Source organism: Lichenostomus cassidix, chromosome 9, assembly GCF_008360975.1.
Source record: "Lichenostomus cassidix isolate B80296 chromosome 9, HeHo_3.0, whole genome shotgun sequence".
NCBI lineage: Eukaryota > Metazoa > Chordata > Aves > Passeriformes > Meliphagidae > Lichenostomus > Lichenostomus cassidix.
The window spans coordinates 22,371,374-22,392,538 of record NC_139490.1 but is presented as its reverse complement, the minus strand read 5'-3'; the positions used below and the strand labels follow the sequence as shown (position 1 = coordinate 22,392,538).

Sequence of the window (21,165 nt, the reverse complement as noted above, 5' to 3'; positions counted from 1 at the left end):
GCCCCACAACACAGGACAAGGGAGGCTGCTACTTCAAGCTCCCTTCTAGAGCTAAAAGCTGCACCAATCCCATATCCTAGACAACCCCAGGATCAGCAGCATGGCGGGCACTGGGGATGGACTTTTCAGGTCTGTGCTGCTTCTCCTTTCCATTGTCACACGCAGAGCATCCTCACCAAGACACAACTTCAGGACAGCAAGGACCTTCCCAAGGTGCAGAGCTTCCTTGTTGCATCCATCCCAATTGTAGCTCACCACCTTCTATTCAAGATATCGCTCCAGAAAGGCCAAAAAAAAGCTGGCAGGGAGCCCAGGGCTGGCTCTGCCCCCAAGCTGCAGCCGTTTCATGTGGCTCCAATGCCTCTCACACTTTCAAAGGCACACCAACCCAGTTAATGGTTGTCTCACAGCCCACTGTGTGTGTTCTGACACAGCCCCTCTGCCAAGGAAAAACAACAGTGAGCGTGTGTGGATGTGTGTATATACAAAGGCTTTAAAGAGGACGTTGCTTGCATTTTTACAGCTTTGTTGAAGGGTTTGGTTGGGATTCTTCTTTTAATATAAAAGCCTAAAGCAAATATAATCCAGAGAAAAGGATTTAAAAAAAATCTTTAATACTTCACCTACATGCATAACACCTGTAGAGCTTTGACACTCCCCAAAGAACATGTTTTATAATAAGTGTTTCAGCTGAAAAAAGACAACTGCTCAGAAAAACATTGCTACTGCCCAGCACTGCACATCCTGCCAACATGAGTGCTCATTCAGGAAGGGACACAATTAAGTCTTTAGGGAAGTCTATCCCAGGAGCCACATGGCAGTTTTACAAGCTTTAACTTTCAGGTGTTTCCCACCTGCAACAAGGTGCCTGACCCACGAGACCCTCTCAGCCAGTCACAGCAGCAGCCCACACACCTCCACCATGTGAGCTGAATCCTCCTGTTTTATGCAAGGATTCAGTTTGTTGCAGAATAATTATTAGTTCTTTCCTGCAAGTAGAAACAGGGAATCTGCCTGAATCACACTGCCACCTTTAAACCTTCCACAGAATCCCAAAATGGTTTGGGTTGAAAGTGACCTTAAAGTTCACCCCACTCCACCCCCTGCCATGAGCAGGGACACCTTCCTCTATCCCAGATTGCTCCAAGTCCCATCCAGCCTGGCCTTGGGCACTGCCAGAGATGGAGCAGCCACAGCTGCTCTGTGCAGCCTGTGCCAGGGCCTCACCTCCCTCACAGGGAAGAATTTCTTCCTAAATGAACACAATGAACAATTAATTTCTTTTGATGAACACAAAGGCTCATCACTGGCTTCAGCTGAGTAAACAGGCACCAAATAGGACAGTTCTCACCTCAACACCAAGCTTTCATCCTCTGAGGTAAACTTCTGCCTGCATTTTGTCACCTTCAAGACTGCAAGATAGCTATGATCACTGGGTGGCTTCAAACCCCCATCAGCAAGCCCACTGCATGTCAGCCACTTAGAAAGGATTTTTATTTCTGAACAGAAATTTGAGGACTATGGAAATTCTGAGCAGGAACTGGACATCTGAGAAACCTGGTTGAGTGGAAGGTGTCCCTGTCTATGGCATAGAATTGCAACTAGATGGCCTTTAAGGTCCCTTCCCATCCAAACTGTTCAGTGATTCTACCATAATCTAAGTATCCTCCTCAAATCCAAGGGCTGATATCAGCACATCCTGAATGAATTCACCTGTTGTATGTTACCAAGAACTTCCCAGGCCAGACACATGGATATAACAATGTTTGTAAAGAGCAAACTACACCACACCTGCCTACCATCAGATTCTACATTTTTTTTTTAATAACCCAGCCACTGCCAGCTTTAGAGACAAGACACTTGCCTGGAAAGTCCATGCAACCATGTCAGCTCTTCCACTCCTCCTGAAGTATCCCATGTTTTAACTGGGTTAGAATGAAGTCTCTTGGCTGGGTGGTTACCCATATACAACACCCACTGCGATACATTTGTGTAAAACTATGAAAGGAGAAAATATAATCACTTTATTTTCAGTATACAGACTAAATCCCACCATAAAATGAAGATAATGAGCAAACACATATGAATAAAACACTCTGCACTTAAGCAAACCCCACTTTTGTCCTGTGTTTCTGCAGTGGCTCTCGCAGCTCTCCAGCATTGTTCCTAAAGGTGGCTGCAGTACTCCCATGAGCAATCCTCCCTCTACGCCAATTCAAAAAACACTCCCAGTTTGCATAAAGTGCTACATTTTCCTGTATGCCTTGAAATACTAGTTAGGTACAACACTATTTCATCACCTCTGCTCCCAAGCTATGTCCAGTCCCACTCCCACCCTTACATCAAAGCCACAATTACTTCTACAAGGAGGTAAAATCAGCAGGTTGTAGCAATACAACTCTTGAGAGGTGCAGAGCGATGGCGAAGGGCGATCTGCAGCACAGACAGCAAGACAGAAACGCTGACAAGTTGTACCACTCACATGCACACCATCACCTCTGTAAAGCTTTCCCCATGGTGTGACTCCTTCCACGTCACACGCTTCACAGTAAAAAATAACAAACCAGCCCTTGTCAAATCTAGCCTGTTTAAAGCTGCCAGCAAAATTGGATTCCGTGTGCTATCAACGGGCATGTTATTGCTTGTCGTAAATTGGAGAAGTCTGGACCTACACATGAGATTGGCTTGCAAAGCAGAAAGGTCAGCAGAGGCCCCTCAGCAGTTTTAGGAAGTGACCAGCTGGTATTTCCTGCACCCTTCACAGTGGCTACAACACTGCAGTCCAAAGCACGCGTCGTACCATCCTCGAGCAAACAGCCTGTCTCCTCTGGCTCCTATTTCATACACAAGAGCACTCCGTGTAGAGTGTCACAGGGAATTTTAACAAGTCCATCATGCTAATCTTGGCTCATTCGTCTCAAAATGGGTGACCTGGGCTGTAAAAGCAAAGCAGTGCCAAATCCTCTCAACACTCACTTGTCACCACAGTGAGTTGATATTCTTGCAGAGCTATTAACATGCCCAGCAGAGCAGACTTTTCCTCACTGGTGTTTCCAACTGCTAATGACCTACCTTGCCCAGGTGAACTTGGACCAAAGTGTTCAACAATCCAGCCTTTACACCTTGTGTCTCTGAGTGTAAAGTTTACAACTGAGTGTCTTCAAGGAGTAATAAAGCAGCTCTTGGGATTTCTGCCAAGCCAACACTGATTCAAAGGCTCAGTACAAACTCACAGTGTTACACAGGAACACCAGCCCATTCCAGACCCCCAGCCAGTCCTCACAGCTCACTCCCTAAAGTTCCTCTCTTTGCTAACACTGACTATAATCCTGCTTTATAGCCTCTCCTGCTAACTATACTCTTCCAATCAGATCTGACTGCAAATGCTGCCCTTAACCAACAAGTATCATAGAATGGAGAGAGTATTTCCTGTCTACTGCTGCTCCAGATGCAATGCTACCTATAAAAACACAACTAATTCTTCCCGCAGATGATCCAAACCAGCACTGCTCTCCAACAGCAGATGGGTGAGGGAGGGCTGCAGATTGCCAAGTCTCCAAGTCTCCAAGTCTTTCCACACCACAAAGTGAGGTAGCAACCAGCAGCCTTTGAAACAGCATTGTCTCTGTATTTTTGTCTACCATTAAATCCCTTTTCCAAACAATTTAGTGAGTGAACTAGAGGCTTCTCTGGAGCAATGGAATAAAAGAGATGGTAAATAAATAACGAATTATAAGAACTAGGCCAATAGTTTAACGAAGTTTTCCTTTTTGGTACCAGCACGGAGCACTGCTCGTTTCCAGGTGGAGAGAAATACAAAACACTTCAGTCTCTCTGTGAGCTTAAAGTCCGAGTGACTTCTGCACAATCTGCTTGGCAATTTTGTTAAATTGTTCTCTGTCTTCCCGCCACATCTTGGAGGCATCTACATTGGCTCCACTTTCATCATTTGGCTCTGAAACAAGAAAGACAAAGGTAAGTGGGCAATGGAGCTTCTTGCTTCTTCAAGAGTGCCACTTCCCCAAGGCTTTGATAACACTTCTCCTCCTTGGGATTACAGAAACACCACTAAAGCAAATCCAATAACAGCTCCTGGATTCCCAAAAGGCTCTGATTTAACTGACCACAAGAAAAAGGATATCACAACAAGGTCGAGTTTAGGCAAGTAGCAAGTGGCACAGGAGCAGGATTTCCTCTTTTGGTGCTTTCAGCAGTGGAGCCCCACCATGCACATGGCCAACACAATGTAGCACCCCCAGCGCTGTCAAGGGCTTTTAAAACTGCATGTTTCTCCCTGAAGAACAATCTTTTTCTTGTTCTCCAGCTTCCCAGACACAAAGCCCCTCCAACCAGGCCACCCAAACAGGCTGTCACTCATTGGGATGGCTTGTTCTATTAAAAACCAACAAAACAAACCAAGGAAACCCATAGAATATGCTTTCATTTCTGCAACATCTTTCATCCAAGGATTTCAGAATGCTTTACAAAGCACATGAAGTGCTGGAGTCCCAGGGGCTCCCCATTTTGTATGGAGGTAAATTGAAACCCAGGATTTATCAGGTCTGTGGGCAGCACACAGCAGGATGTGTGCCCACTGATTCCATAAGGCACTAACTCTGCTCATTTCCCCTGCCACACTAGTCCACACCCACCCTGGTCCAGTTCATGGCAGGTATTTTGGGCTCCTATCCTTCTCAACATCATGCTGATAGTCCACCTTAAAAACCAGCAGATGTGTAGCTCACCCAATCTGGTAAACTTGGGTTCACACTGCCTGCAGAGCCAGGGCTGAGAGATTTCCAGTACCCTGAAAGAAGCTGACCACTGGTGTTTTAGCCTAATTTCTCCAAAAGCCATGGAAAACAGGATGCACAGGCACAGAATGACACCAGGTGACTCCCACATTTATCAGTCCAGGCAAGGCTGTTGCACAAAGCAAGCTCTTGGAAGCCACGGGAAGCCCACAGGGTACTATTTGCCTGCACAGCTTCCCAATAGCAGGTTACTATTCCAAAGCTAAAACACTCCCATGTAGGGAAAGCAATCTCTTGCTCGGTCTTTGGCCAACTTTGCAGCTTCTAAACCCATTTATTCTTCAAAACTGCTTCTAAGGCACATGGCTCTGCCCTCTTCAGGCAGTTCAGTGGCTGTGTCCACTGTGTGGAAAATGATCCATCTTTCAGAGCTGTATATGACAGTGCTGATCCACAGCCCTTGTTAGATTTAGGGAAAACTACTTGAAAGGCTGCACAAAAGGTTTTTCACCTCAGGTCTCTTCTCAAGAAGCCTTCCTCTGAACCAGAGATGGCAGAGTGGAGCACATTCCCAGGCTAGGAATAACAAAGAGAAACAGGGTGCTGGCTTCTGAATCACAGGCCATGGGCTCCAGTTCACTGTACTGCTTAGGTCTGGTAACCCTTCTGCCAAAAGCCAAATCCAACACAGGCTGTAATCCACACCTTTAAAAGCTAAATGGACAGCATAGCAAATACAAAGAAGGTTTTGTCCAGGAGCAAGGAACTAGCTGAGCCTCTGGACTCACCTGACCCATCGCTAATGGCTGAGTTGCTACCAAACTGGAAGGAAAGCCTTGCAGTCACCTCAAAACAGGAACGCTTGTTACTCATTCAGCTGCATTTTTTCCAACTCTTTTCAGAGCACTGATTCACTACTAAATAAATACCAGGGCTTTAAGAACTGTGGTTGCTGCTGAGCAGCTTTCCACGTGCTTTGCTCACTCACCAAAGCAAAAAGCAAGAGGCAGTTCCAGCTCACCCAGGAGCTGCTGACAGGACAGCAGTGCTCACCTGCCAGCATGCTAACAACCGACAGGAGGATCTTCTCCACACTCTGCACAGGACTCCACCGCTCTGCGCTGCTCTCGTACCCCATGGGATCATCCCCAGGAGCATGAAGGATAGAGATGCACACTCTCCCATCTGGGTAAACTGCACAAAAGGTACAGAAGATTGGTTGTTACTCAGTGGAAATGCTCAGCATCAGTCTTGAGACTTGGCTTTTCTATGACTAAAACTAAATCCAGGTTTAAATTTCCTCTTTAGGCAAGAGGACACAAAATCTGAAGGACAAAAATTCAGGAAAAATCTTCTTTAAGAAAATCTAATAAACTCCTTCCCCAACAGAAACCTGCTAGGAGCACTTGTGTCATTTAATAATCAGTGACAGACTCAATGGGAAAAATTGAGTCTGTCACTGATTGAGTCTGTTACTCATTATTAAATCAGAAAAAAGATGCAGCCTGGTGGAGTAAGGCAAGGATTTATGCACAGACACAACTCCAAGCAGGTAACCAGTCCTACTTAAATGGAAATGAATGCACTGAATGCACATTGGAATCCTCCACTGGACTGTGACCATGAAAAGAATTAAACAAAGGAGGGAAAAGCGTTATGATATGTTATGAACATGAGAAAAAAGAAAGTGTTATGTTAAATATACTAGGAACAGTAGCACAGATCTTATTTTGAACATTATTGAGGTGCAACTAGAAGAATTCCCACTGCTTTTTTTTTTTTTTTCATTTTGCTTAAAGCTCAGCTGCATTGAAGCACCTGGAAACAAGGAAACCTACAAATTAAGGATCCAGGTGCTTCCCCTCCCACCTTTAGCATAAGCAATGTCTGCAACAGTACAAGTTGCCTTCACAGAAACAGGACTCTACTGACTTGGTTACGAAACCAAACTAAGGTTGAAGAGGCAACACAAAGAGAAAATACTGCTCTAGAAACATGGCCTAACTCTGCAGCCTCCAGAGGAACGACAACTTTAGCGCAATAACTTCAGGCCTTCTATTCCTCAGGTGACCAAATCGGTGCCATTGCCAGGAAAGCAAGACAACACAAAGAGAGAATGACTGCTGGAAGCAGCTGTGCTCATTTCCAGTTCCTTCCATGCACCCAGCTCTGTCTGCCCAAGCGTGTAAGCACTGCGGACGACTTTTATTTACAGCCCTTCCTGCAGCCCCAGGCTGGGGACTGGAGCTGGTCTAACCATAGCTGGAAGAGGTGAAAACAGCAGGTGCTGAATCAGCACTTCTTGCAAGCCAGGAACCCACTGGTAGAAGGTATTTCCCTGGTGAGTGAGTCTCCTGTTTCTGTGCAGTGCCTCATTCAAAACAGCTGCAATACAGAGGCACAGTCAAGACATCAAAGGCTGATTCCAGGAAGATGTATGGATCTTCTCCCCCTCTGTTCAGGTGAGACCTACCTCTGGCCAGCTGTGGGGCCCCCAGTCTAGGGACGTGGAGCTGTTGGAACGAGGCCAAAGGAGGCCACAGAGAGATGCTCTGCAAACAGGCTGGGAGAGCTGGGAGTGTTCAGCCTGGAGAAGAGAAGGCCCCAGGGAGACTTTAGAGCCCCTTCCAGTGCCTAAAGGGCCTCCAGGAGAGCTGGAGAGGGAGTGGGGACAAGGGACAATGGCTGCACACTGCCAAAGGGCAGGGTTAGACGGGACTGTGGGAAGAAATTGTTCCCTGTGAGGGTGGGGAGGCCCTGGCACAGGATGCCCAGAGAAGCTGTGTCTGCCCTTGGATCCCTGGAAGTGTCCAAGGCCAGGTTGGACAGGGCTTGGAGCAACCTAGGATAGAGAAAGGTGTTCCTGCCTGTGGCAGGGGCTAGAACAAGACGGGTTTTAATGTCCCTTCCAACAATCCCTCCCAAACCACCTCTGATCCTATGATCTCCCCACGTTGTCACTCAGTGCAAATGCAAGCAATGCCACTAATCACAACTTCAAAGTTACTTTTGCCAGAGCATCCAAGAAGGTCATTTTCATTCAAGAGAAGACAGTTCTGCAGCATCTCAATTCGCCCTTCACATAACATAAACTGCAAAGGTGAGGGAACACACCAGATTTTTTCAACATTTTCCTTGCTATTTCTCACAAGGGGAGGAATAAACAGAAAAAGCACATCCCAGACACCCCCCTTTTGCAGCCTTTCTGAGTACAGCCAGCCCACCATAACCCCAGCCAAGAAGAAAAATTCAAGTTTCTACTTCAGGTGATCTCAACTTCAGATTAGGAAGACTCCAAGTCACAGGACTTTAAAGAGCTGAGCTGACCAGTACGTTCGAATTATCCCATGGAAGAAACATCTATGTGTAAAGCCACTCTCCAACACAAGAGCCAGGCAGTTTGTGCTTCTCCACACCCCACTCCTCCTGGCAGTGCTGCACACAACACAGCTGTGAGCAGTGAACCTCAAGCCAAGGCCACAGCTGGAGCTGCAGGGACATGGATCTGCTCACACAGACCAGTCCTGGCAAGAAGTTTGGGTGAATTAGTCCAGCTGGAGCAAGGTGCTGACATGGCTACACTGCTTCCAAGTGCCAAATGCTGCCCTGCTGTGGCCATCAGAGCTCCAAAGATGATGCCACACTGCCCTGGGCATGTCCACACAGTTCTATGCTGTGACATGCAGGTGTGTCTTCCACAGGAAAATTGTGGATTAAATGGCAAGAACCTGCATGAGTGGTGCTTCCAGAAGGGAATAACAGAGAAACTTCAAGGAATTGCAAAATTCCTTGAATATAGGATGAAATAAATCAATTCCCAGCTAAGATTATGACCTGTGTTTTCCAAGTGCAGGAATGTCAGCTGGAGAGGAAGCACTAGGCAGGAGTGCAGCATTAGCCTTTTCCTGCTCTCGAAATTCAGAGACCTGACAGCCTGAACACAGATCCAGCCCTTCAAACCTGGGTAGCAAAAAACAACCTTTGCACACTCCATGTTGTGTCAGCAGATGTCAACAGCAATGACTTCACACAGAATGCCAAGGCTGATTCCAGAAAGTAGTGGTCCTGCAAACAGGGGCTTTAAGATTTTTTCATGTCCAAAGCTCAAACTTGTCTCTGCAGTTACTCCTATCGAAAAATCTTCAGATAATATTGTCACCATCATAGATTCACTAATGTTGGAAAAGATCTCTGTGCTCATGGAGTACAACCCAATCAGTATTGCAGAGCAAAGGCCAGCAAAGTCTTAATATTAATCACCTGCAAATGCATTGTCTATTTGGACAGAGAACTCTGTATTTCAGAGAGATCCCCTCAGAAATGTTACACAAACCTGTAATTTCATGTGGCAAAAGCCATGCTGCCTAATAAAGCTGCACCCATGAACGCCTTTTCACTCATTAAAATAACACCAAAATACCTAAATATGAGCCATAGAGCAAGACTGGGTTCAAGGTGTGCTCAGACAACACTCCCAGGCACATGGTGGGATTCTTGGGGTGTCCTGCACAGGGCCAGGAGTTGAACACCATGATCCTTATGGTAGCTCCAAACAGCATATTTTACGATTCTGTGACTGGAAACAGCCTGTATTGATTCACTAAGTCTTACATCCTGTACAGAAGATTTAAAGGCATGGAATATGCGGGAATCCTTATAGGATTGTTTATGAGTAAAAAGTTGATGAGGAATTACATGATAATGAGAAAAGGACCCTAAGAGAGAACAAAACTGCTGGACAGCTGAATGCTTGTAGTGCATGCTCGAGGTTGGAAAGGGGGAGAACCACCCTTGGGAAGGATGCCAGCTCTCCTGCTGCAAAAGTTTCTTTCTAAGCTGCACAAGCATCCCACTCCCCCGTGCATCTTGCTGCATCAGACTCACTGTTGGGATGGAACATCTCACACGTGAACCTCATCTTCGGAGGACTCAATGGGTAGTCGAGTGGAAAGCTCAGGATAGCAGGGAAAACCCCATACTCGAAACAGGTGTCTTCAGGACCCCTGGAAACAGAAAAAATGTTATTCACCAAAGTTTTAAACAGCTCTTTCACCAAAATTCTTGTCTAATGAGACGTGCGATGCTTGGGTTATATCATCTTCTCCAGGCAACAAAGAGTTAAGGTGCTCTTACCCCACACCTCATAAAGTTAAATCCAAATATGAGGCTTGGGAGGCAAAGGGGAAATCAAAGCTTGCACACTAAATTACTAGGAAGGTCACAACACTGTTTAATTAGCAGGGTGTGTCTGGATATAATTGGAGTATCTGGCTCCAAGGCATGTTCCAGGATTTGAGTGTCTGCACGTCAAGAGAAAGCAGAGGCAGGTGTGGGACTCCTGTGCCTTTGAAGATACTGTTATGCTCTACAAGACAGAGATGTCAAATGCTGGAGCTCAAAATTAATTTATAAATCCCACAGAGATCCCAACTGCCAGTATCGAGCACAACCACACAAACACTTATCGCTGTCTGAAGCAGAAAACACAGCAAAGGTTTGTAAAAATAAAAACACAGCTCAGAGATCATCATTGTCAGATGAGATGAAGGACAATGATGTGTCTTTACAGACTTCAGGTATTGAGTTTGCCCTCCCTCAAGTGCAGGTGGAGAACAAATGGCTTCGTCAGGGTTCTTGTAGAAACATTTCCTTATTGTGTTCAGAATCTAGTTCAAAGTGCAATCGAGTTGAGAACATAAAGCCAACTATTTTACCCTGTCTACATAAAACACTTGTGGAAAGTGAGGAAAAAACAAGTTTATTAGCTATGATTTATTCATACTTGATGAACCATCTGGAAGTTGTAAAACAAACATGATTTCCCTTGATTGGAAAAATGACGAAAAAAGCTTCAGCACTGAAAATCGTAGCCAAGGAAACCTCATGTATTTAGTAAAAAGCCCTGCAAACAAAGGTTCCACTGTCTGGGAAATAAGGTTCAGGAATATATTCATGCCTTTTCCTCCCAATCCACATTCTCCATGCCAGAAAGAACAGTAAAACTGGAGAGCAGCAAATCCTAAAGCCCTAGAAGACTTACTCTCTCAAACTTTGGGATTCAAAAGACTTGGCTGGTAGATAAACACAGGAACTATGTGATTGAAACATGAATATTAACACTGGCAGGTAAGGTAAGAGAAATGCATCAACATTCTGCAAGAATGAAAGCTAAACCATCTCAACCACTTTGTTCTCCTTCTGGCCTTTTCCCTAAATTTAGTCAGGATTCAATTCACATCTGAGAGTAAACTGAATGCATTTTTTCATGACCATTTTAATTCCAGCTGCATTTTAAAGGCTTATTGTTGAACTTCTGAGAGTATGTACATACAGGCATTGAAAAGCTGGTGGGTGTCTATGTTCTGTTTTGAGAGCAAACCCACAGCCTTAAGGGCTCTTCTGTCAAATACACTCAACCCAACATACTCCATTTTAGGCTCTGTATTATGTGAGCAAAATGCTTTTGTTTTAGCCACTCAGCGCTGCCAGGATCAACTTCAAAGAAATTATTCAAGTTAATCCAAGACAGCATTTGCAACTACAAAACACTCAGCATTTGAACTTGACAGCCTCACTTTTAGCTCAAAAAGGACATTGGTAGGGCCAGGGAGGTAAGAGCATGGCAGCTTCTGCAATCACCCCGTTGCTCTGCAGCCATTCCAAAGCTGACAGAAGACAAAACATGAAAATGAGAAGCTCTGACCTCCAAGAGCTGGCTGGTACTCAGACAAAGGGCAGAAAAGAGTGGTGGGTATCAGCCAAATAGGAGAGAGAAGTACCTTGACGAGGACAGCTAATGGGAGTTGTTTAGTTTGGAGAAAGGCAGCTCAGAGGGGACCTTCTGCTACAACTCCCTGACAGGAGGGTGGAGCCAGGTGGAGGTCAGGCTCTAGTCCCAGAGAAGGAGGGACAGGTCAAGCAGAAATGGCCTCAAGTTGCACCAGGGGAGGTTTAGGTTGGATATTGGGAAGAAATTCTTCCCTGAAAGGCCTTCAGCCTTTTCTTCCCTTCAGCCTTGGCACACGGCAGTGGTGGAGTCACTGTCCCTGAAAACATTCAGAAAACACATGGATGTGGCACCTGGGGACATGTTTAGTGGTGGATTTGGCAGTGCTTGGGGAATGGTTGGATTCAATGGTCTTAGAGGTCTTTTCCAACTTTAATGATTCTGTGACTCTAATTCTATAATCACAGCTTCACGTATATTTGCAAATGGCTTATTTGTAAAAAGATGCTGGAAAAAGACCAAACCTCACAGTCATCAGATGCCCAAAAGGGGAATGGAAACAAAAGTCATAAGCCTAATTATAGATCTAATTACCTTTCTAGACAGCTTTGTGATAAGTTGACTTCAATTTATACTGTTTAGTTTTCAAGAAATCTTTAGGCTAATAAAGTTCTTAACCATCGCGTGCTTGTGTGTCTTTTGGGGATAAACTTTAATAGCAACACACACTTGTTCACGCCAACCAAAGAGGGCAAAATTTGGCCTTGAAATGTGAAATTCATGAACATAACATAGCCTGAAGGACCTCACGCAGTGCTAAGGAATAGAGCAACATAAGGTAATCTCTCCTGAAATTATGTTGCAAAGATCTGGCTTTCAAAAATACTCCCCACCTCCGCTCTTCAGAAAGGTTTCCATGGGGTATTTTCAGTTCTGTGTCTATCACCCTTATTTTGGGAGTGTAAGATCTGTTCTCTCCTTTAGACATGCCAATACAGCCTTAACATTTATATGTTTCACATTCCTTCAGCATCGCTGCTGCGGGCAAGAACACTGGAAATACAAATTATTATTTCCATTATTTAAAAACACATTATTTTATCTCCAAGCCAAGCTCTTACATCAATCTGTGTAACATTACCCAGCCTACCTCTGACCTGATAAATGAGAGATGTCTTTTCACTCTTAGATCTCTCTTTTTTTTAAAGTTATGTGTCATTGTATGTGCTCTAGCTTTATACAAATTGGGTGAAGGAAAAAAAGTATTTTGTTCTTTTCACAATTATGTTACTTACCTTTTGCACTTCTCTGTCTAAAAATTTGAAGGCAGCTTTACTCTCATTTTCTCATCTACACACCTCATTCCCTGAATCTCACACAGCACATGTGAGATTACAAAACACTGGAGGAGATCTCCACAGACAAACACAAACAAGTCATGTAACTTGCTTTCCAAAAGTATTGCAAACACTGCTACTAACAAGGTTTGTAAAGAGATGAAAGTAACCAAATGTGTTCAGGGTAAACATGTTTCTATTGTATCACAGCTTCAAAATTGAGCAGATCTTAAAATATAACTTTATTATGACACACACACAATACAGAAACCCAAATTAAAGCACCTCCGCCTCTCATTTTACGCTGACAAAGACCTGAAGCTCAACACTCAGCACTTTAAAGGGCTTTCAAGTCTGCAAGCAGCTCCTCTGCTCTTTAGGGATGTGATGGGAAACATCAGAAAAGGCATTTTCTAGGCAATTCAGAAGTACTTCTGAGTGTCCCTCATGAAAGCTCTACTCAGCCACACAACCTCTGCTATGAGAAAGTACCAACAGGCAGGAACTTCCTTCTGTACTCCAAGAAGAGCATTAAACCCTCTGGGATTTCCACCCTCCCAGCAATCACAGCTGCCTGACCCGAAATCTGGCCCATTACAAAGCACATGTGCTGACTATGCCTCTCACAGAAAGCACAAGACCCTGCAGCCAAAATCTTTGGTGTCAGGAAACAAAACAACCTATTTCCATGCTAAGTTCTTATTTTCAGGGAACTGAGCTACCAGGAAGCACAACCTGTTATCCCAGCAGAAATCACTGTACATAAGCAGAGGCACTTGCCAACTCTTCCCATCAATGAGCAAACAAGCAGTGGTAATCCAAACCTCCACTTACCAAGGTCTAAAATAACTCGGAGGCTCTCGCTTGGCGTGCAGCAGAATCACCCACACAGCCGGCTTGTGTGGAATAGGGAATTCACTACAGCTTACCATGCTTTTGTATTGGTTGCATGCCTGAGCCCAAGAGACAGAAATCTTGTTTTCCATCCCTAGACAACACATTCCAAGCAAACCAAGCTAGGAAAGCTCTGCCACCCACGCCAGATGAGAATCTCGCCAGTCAGCACTGGTGGTTGCAGGGAGAGCCTGCCCAGATCACAGCAGGCACCGAGCAAGTGGGGCCACAGCCACTGTCTGCTGTCCCCAGGCTCCTCTGGGACAACTCAGCCCTGGCTGAAGGAAAGGAAATCACCAATTCTTACCAACGGAATCCTCAAATACAGAGCCAGCATCTAACAACAGACCACCAGCTTCAAGATGGACTTACCAGTTTGGAGCTTCTTCACCTTTTAATTGTGCAGTATTTGCATAAATTGTCAGATGTGAGTGACAAACGTCTTTTTTTCCTCTCCTCTACCATTTTGAAACTTTATTTTGTGAAAATCACCAGTTATTCCATGTACTCAAAGTTCCCAAGGAAGGTACAGCATGAGCAAGAGCACAAGCAAGAGAAAAGACAACTTGTAAGATGCTGGGCAAAAAGATTTTGTCTTTTCATGGCAAATTTTGCTACCAACAACCACATCCATCAGCTGGTGAGCAGAGGAGAGAGTAAACAGCTTTGTAAAGGAGTCTTCATCACCCCCAAAACACAGCAGGTCATGATCAGAGCTATTCACCAACAGAAGAGTGAATCTCTTTCCACACAAAACCACTGCATCCAATTCTTGAAAACACCAACTGATTCATGAAGTGTAAAGAAGTTCAAAACAATTTTTATTTAAATTTCAATACTTTTTCTAAACAAAACCTTTCAACTTTTCTAGAAAAAATTTGAACAGTGAGTAAACTAATTTTAGACATTGATTTTTTTTTCTCCTGTCACTAATAATCTGTGTATTTTACTCCACTTAAAACCTGTCCTGCATTTGCAGTTAGGCAATGTTCCAACAGGTCCATCTCATCTACAAGTAACTGTTTGTTTCCTACAGCTTTGTAAATGTAACATACATCCAAGGGAGCCCAAATGAGGATTCCTGACAAATTTGCAAGCTTATTATTATGACACCTGTACAAAAAGTTCTCATAACAAGTTGTACACATCACCAATGCTGCCTCTGTCACCCTGTTTAAAGTCCAAATATAACTCCCTGTTTGGATCAGAGGAGTTCCCAGCCTAAGGTAGGCCAATGCTAATGTCATACAGAACTGATAGTACTTTTTAACATCCTTGCTCTCCTAGAAGCTAATCCCAGCAGCTGCTAATTTCAGACACCAAACAGTATTAACTCACATGATCAGGGCTTCCCACTCGAAGAAGTTCTCTTCATTCATGGGACCTGTGAAATAAAACAGAACAATGCTCAGTGCTACCTGAAGCAAGGTTACAGCTCCAGAGTGCACAAACCCTGCTTGGCTCCTCACCTGCCACAATCCCCTCTGGTGGGTTCAGGGTCAGCTCTGCAAAAACAAAAACACAAGGAAGATTGAGGTGATCTGCAAGCCCAAGCATTTCTGGGGGTGTTTGAGTGGCCATGGCTTAGCACAGGGGCCCCACCACCATTGCTTAATGCAGGACAGTCTTCTGGACAAAATTATTTGGCACTTTGGGGTTCTTCAGGCTGCTAGAACTAGTCCTGGAATCACAGAATTGTTTAGGCTGGAAAAGACCACTCATCAAATTCCCCGTCTTCACAGAGGCAATAATTGAAACCTGAGAAGGAAGACAAAAACTCTTTTCACAAAGCCTGGGAAACACTCTTTTCTTGCACCTCTGTGGTATCTGCTGGATACCATAACAGCCTGAAGCTTGTACTCCTGTAAGCTCTCTGCACCCATTCGGGTTTGATGCACCTCAGTGCAAAACCCAAAACAACACAAAAACAGGAGAAGGAGACACATGAGAGATTTGACAAGCAGCTCTGTTCCCTAAACTCAATCCAACTCCCCCTGCATGGCCTGGAAAAGAAGCAGCAATAAAACAGCCATGGCTGCACACTGCAAGTTTGGATGTATCAATCCTCACTTTCTCTAGGAAACTGATACAATCGAAAATTTGTGAAATAACCTTTGGCATCAGCCCCTTATTTCAAGTTGGTGAAGCCCAGTGCACCATGTGCTGAAAAAATAACAACCATATTTCCTCCTATCTAGTGGAATGACCATCAGCTTCGAGTTTCTGATGTTCTGCAGGGAGGCAACAGCTGAAGCACAGTTCAGCTGCAAACAGGCAACCAATGGGCCAGCAGTCCTGGGGGCTCAACACCAGCCCCAGTGCTCTGAGTGAGCCATGGGGCAGCCACTGGATCTGGTGGCAGGAGGTGACACTCCCAGCTGCTTCTCCAGCACAGTGTTTTCTAACCAATGGCCTCTGGAACACCAGTGGAACACAGAATGCAGCCACAAGAACTTCCACACACATTCCCACGCAGGAAAACAAGCAGGAACAGCGACCCAGAGAACATGTGAAGTCACAAACCAATAAATGAGACACACCACCTAATTTCTGTTTAGGCTATAGGTGAAAACTGTGGGTAGTGGTGCACAGAACAGATTTCTGTCTTACAACAGCTCCTTTACTGCAGGATTCAAAGATGATGCCCAGATGCACTGCCAGGAGAGATCATGAAACTCTTCTGTTTGCTCAGGTTGCTCCTAACCTTGGCACAGACCTCTCTGAAGTTCCAAAGCCCAGCAGCAGACTGAAACTCAGCCTTACAGTTTTCCACAATGTCCTGGTGTTCAACAGCAGGTTTTTCCAGCTTCACAGTGTGTCCCCGATAGCTTTTCTTCTGGATGTTTTTTAGACAGAAAGAGGAAGATGTCAAACACAAGAGCTCCTGGAATCATTTTGCTCCATCTTGTGGCTCTCTCTAAGAAGCAAAGCCCTCTGATGTTTCCCAAGATTTTCCTGGAAAAGCTGGCAGCAGTCCCTGCCTATCCCCTGAGGTCACAGGAGTGTGTCATACAGCACTCCACCCCAAGGAGAACAGGGGCAATGGGAAGAAACAGCCGAAGCCCACAGAGCAAAGGGTCTTCATGAGGACAGAAGCTCAATTCTCCACTTGCAGGGCTGGAATAAAGTAATGCCTGCTTCTGAATACTACACTGGTGTTAAGGAGTTTTATTCTGGATTTTCAGTGACATTCCTACAGAGCAAATGCACAAGCAGCACCATCCTATAAATGGATTCCGAAAGGTGGAAGGACAAGCATTAAATTTGGAAAAAAGGATAAACCAGCAAACCAGGAAAATAACCAAGTTTGAAAGAGTTAAAGGGGAACACCAGGAAAAGTCCCTTCCAAGTCTTCCCTGTAAGCTTAAAACAGAGCTGACACTACAGAAGTGTGATGATTCTGTTTAGAACTCAGGGCAGATTTGTTGCACACACAATCCGTGCCTTCCTTTTCATTTCACTGCCCTTTGTAGAGTCATTAAGGGCCAATTACACCTTGGAGATGGTTCTCAGGAGAACTGAAAACACACCTTCTTGTTAAAGCACTTAAGAGACTGAAAAGATCATCCTCAGAAGAGAAGTTCAACAGTATGTTTCCTAAAATCTACAGCCATTTAGTGTATCTCCAAGGGGATTAAAAACCCAGGACTCAGGAAATATTATGGGCATGCAATCACTGCAGTATCTGACAGCATCTGGAGTGAGATGCTTGAAAACAGTCAGTTTTCTTCTGGCTCCACACAGCAGGAAGTCTCCTCAAGCAGTAAGGATGGGAAGTACCCACTGAAGCACTGCCAGTTTCAGAAGGTTTATTAGTTCTGTGACATCCCAAATCTCACAATTCATGTAAATCTCTTATCTCCAACCCGATGGCACTTCCAAAGAAACCTGCTGGCATTACAACCCACCGCTCTGTTGCCTGTTTGTACCCAGAAGGAAATACAATGCACACAATCAGGCACTACAATTCTCGGGTCTCTAGAGATTTAATTCTTCAGGAGTAACCCATTTTAGATTTGAAATTTCAGCAAGCATAATACATCTTCAAGATCTTGCATCAAGAAACAGTAAACATAGAAAAAGGTTTCCATCTCTTAACTCTCACAAATATAAGCTGCTACTGAGAGACTTGTGTCAAGCCTTAATACTATTGTACATCTAGAATTAACAAGACATATGCTCTAATAAAAACAATGTCCTTTTTTGTATCTCACTTTTTTGGGAAGTTTTAGCCAAACTAGTTCTGGCAGAGTAGATAATAAATCTGAGACAGCAGAAAGTTAAACAAGCAAAGATCTAAATGCAGACAAAAAACCCAATCATATCACCTGGCTGTCCACAGCCACCTTCCCTTCCTTCTTCAAAACGAAAGAAAATCTGCAATTTCACAGCTTCTCCCAAAATGCAGTAATGTATTCGGGCTCCAACAGGTAGAAACTCTTCACCATGTCAAGCATTTTTCACAGAAGGCAATGATTAATCTTTAAATAAAGATTTAAACACGTGTGCGCACGTGAACAGAGAAAATCAAAGACAAAAATTGAAATAGAAAAAAAGGGAATGAATTAGAAGTCTGGTAAGGAAAATACACCCACCAGCAAGGCACTGACTGGCAACCCCCACTGTCATGACTAAAAGTGACTAAAGGGAAGAGATAAAGAAGAGGAAAAATAAAAAATAAAGATTGTGTCCACAAATTTGTACACAACACATTCAAGCTTTCATCCAAGGTGTGCAGTCAGGAGGTCACTGAAAGCCACTTCCATGCCCACATTCACCCAGGGCCTTGCAGTGTCCACATCCACACCAGCAACACACATCAGGAGGAAGAAACTTCACACTGAGATGAACCTCAGACTCCAGCCCTGTCCCAAGGCAGGACTTGCTCTTTTTCTGCAAAAAGAGGCAGCAGAATTACCTACAATCAGAAGCCGTTTTTATTTTTCAAAATGACTTTTGCTGAAAATCTCTACATGGCTAAGAGCTTTGGAAGAGCTATAACTAACTGTAAGTCTTCACTTAAACACTCAGGAAAGGTTCTAAGTCAGGCTTGATTCTGGAGTTTGTAGCAAGGTTTGATGGGCTAAAGGAAAGTAACAAACCCAGACACACAGCAGAGCAGAATCCACAGACACCAACATGTCTCACTCACTGCACTGCTGCAACTTGGGCTTCCAGAAAGCACTGTGCAATTAGCCACTGCAAGTTACATTCACTTTTCACAATACTGTGTTTTATTGGACATGGGAAAGTGTTTGTAAAGGCAGATCGCAGACAAAACGTTATCTCAGTTCATGACTAGTGTTACCCTGGGAAACCAGGCAGAGAAGATTCCCCTCATGTCTGCCTGTGGCATTAAGTCATAATCTTTCTGATGTCATTTAGTATCATTTTTCCTAAAGATTTCATTCATACAAGACACTCCAGTAAGCTCTCTGAGATCCTCAACAACAAAGGATCAAAAAAGGATCAAAAATGCTTTTTGAGGCTTAGGGGATTGATACGAGAGGCCAGAAGCAGAGCCAAGTCTTTCTGTGGCTGTTTTTCAGGTCACTGCTTCTGGATTACAAGGGGAAAATGCAGATTTCTAGGACACACGCTGTCAGCACAAGCTTTACCCACACAGCCACAGGGCTCCCTCACCACCCCCAGCTGTCAGTGGCAGCAGCACTGGCTGGGAGGCTCTGGCCCCACAAACACCTGCGTGACATCTCAGCCTAGAGACCTGTGCTCTGCAGAGCAGCCTCAGAATAGGCACAGTGTTGGCAGGAAGTGTGTCTATAAATACTCTCTTTTACACCAGCTGGAGTCTTCCACTAAATGATGACACAGAGAAACAACTCCCCTTCCCTGGACAGCCTGGGGAGCACAGTAAGTGACCTTCCCTGGAGGAGATGGCCAGTCCTTACAGTGCAGCTCCCTCCATCCCCACCAAACACTTCTCCATCCTACTTCCCTGCTGTAAATAAAAGCCAGAACATCAAAGCCCAAAAACACCTACATAAACAAACAAATATTTCTTGCCAACAAACGGCACCTCTGGACACCTCTCAAGCTCACCAGGGAGCAGATGATCCATCCCAAAAGATGGGGGACCCACCCCCTGCAGCTGGTCTCTGCTGCCTGTGGTGGGACTAGTGAGGATCACTGCTTGCCAACTCCTGCAGTCACATCTCACACTGGTTTTTAAACAAACAAGTCTGCATTCTTGATTACTAAATTCGAGCTTAAATCCTCTAACTAACCACTTTGCTTCCATTAAGGACTTCACAGAATTACAGACTTGTTTGCGTAGGCAGGGACCTTACAGCTCATCTCGTTCCACCCCCTGCCATGGACAGGGACACCTTCCACTAGCCCAGGTTGCTCCAAACCCCACCCAACCTGGCCTGGGACACTGCCAGGGATGGGCACAAACAGAAGGTATCTGTCCTGACAAACATCTCTAATTATCTTTGATGTAACAGAGCTCTGCAACAGAGATTTCCATTCTGGTATTCTGCTCCATCTGGAAAACTTGACAGGGCAAAGCATTAAAATAACTGGCCACTTGCCCAGGGTTCTCAGCCTCCCCGCTGACTAAGCTCTCGGAGCCACGGAACGCCAGCGGTGTCACCCGCACTCCACCCTCCCCTCGGTGACCCCTTCCCACAGCCCCCTCAGGGCCGGCGGTGTCCCGTACCCGCTCGGTGACCCTCACCGCCGCCCCGGGGGCTCTGCACGGACGCACAGAGGGCCCTGCAGCCCGCGAGGGGAGAACCAGCGGCCGGCGGGCACGGGGAGCCGCCCGAGCGCCGGGAGGGAGCCCGCGGCCATCACCGCCCCGCCCGGCCCGCGGGCCTCCCGGGCTTTGGGAGGGATCCCGCCGGGCAGGCGGCGCGGGGGGCCCAGGGGAGCGCGACTCACGCTTGTACTCGGCCATGAGCCGCTTCAGCGCCGTCCCCGCCATGGCGCGGCCCCGCCGCCGCTTCCGGGTGAGCGGCCAGAGCGGCCGCCGGCTGGCAGGGGGCGGAGGGCGGCGCTCTATCCCGCCGGTTCTCCTCTATGGTAGCGGCCGGTCCTCCAGTCGGCACGCCCGGCGGGATGGCTCCGGGAATTCCCGCTCCCGGCGGCGATCCTGGGGAAACGACGGGAACACTGCAGCTGCTCCGCTGGTGGGAGGAGAGAGGAGAACACGCAAAATGCTGTGTTGTGCGGCAAGGTGCCCCACGGAGCGGGGGTTGTGCGGTTCGTACCGGGGATTTGCTGCATTGAAATCTGACTGGAAGCGTGTACTGCCACGTGAATTGTTGCTGCTGAGTCCCACCCCAGACTCTGCCACTCATCTGCTATGTTTTAGCAGGCAACCGACTCATCTGGTTCCTTAGAGACGACGTGTTAAATAGAGACGTGACCACATCACTTGCGAACTGTGGTGTTAGTATTCAGTTCTGAAAAGCTGTCGACACTTAGA

General features: G+C 45.7%; 1 protein-coding gene across 4 annotated transcripts; it reads right to left on the bottom strand.

The window, feature by feature from the left end:
* Positions 1 to 597: 597 nt before the first annotated feature.
* On the bottom strand, positions 598 to 20,774 carry UBE2G2 (ubiquitin conjugating enzyme E2 G2). Of its 4 annotated transcripts, none has more exons than XM_085069867.1 (6): positions 20,619 to 20,774; positions 15,182 to 15,217; positions 15,051 to 15,096; positions 9,639 to 9,757; positions 5,743 to 5,948; positions 598 to 3,955 (listed from the first exon to the last, which is right to left on the bottom strand). In XM_085069867.1, the coding sequence occupies exons 1-6, from the start codon at positions 20,659 to 20,661 to the stop codon at positions 3,926 to 3,928; spliced, it is 480 nt and encodes a 159-aa protein (XP_084925993.1). In that variant the 5' UTR covers positions 20,662 to 20,774; the 3' UTR covers positions 598 to 3,925. The 4 variants fall into 4 exon arrangements, with proteins under 4 accessions (XP_084925993.1, XP_084925992.1, XP_084925994.1 ...); XM_085069866.1 differs by having other exon boundaries at positions 5,808 to 5,948; positions 20,619 to 20,765; XM_085069868.1 differs by lacking the exon at positions 20,619 to 20,774 and adding an exon at positions 20,395 to 20,565 and having other exon boundaries at positions 5,808 to 5,948.
* Between the last annotated feature and the right edge of the window lie 391 nt (positions 20,775 to 21,165).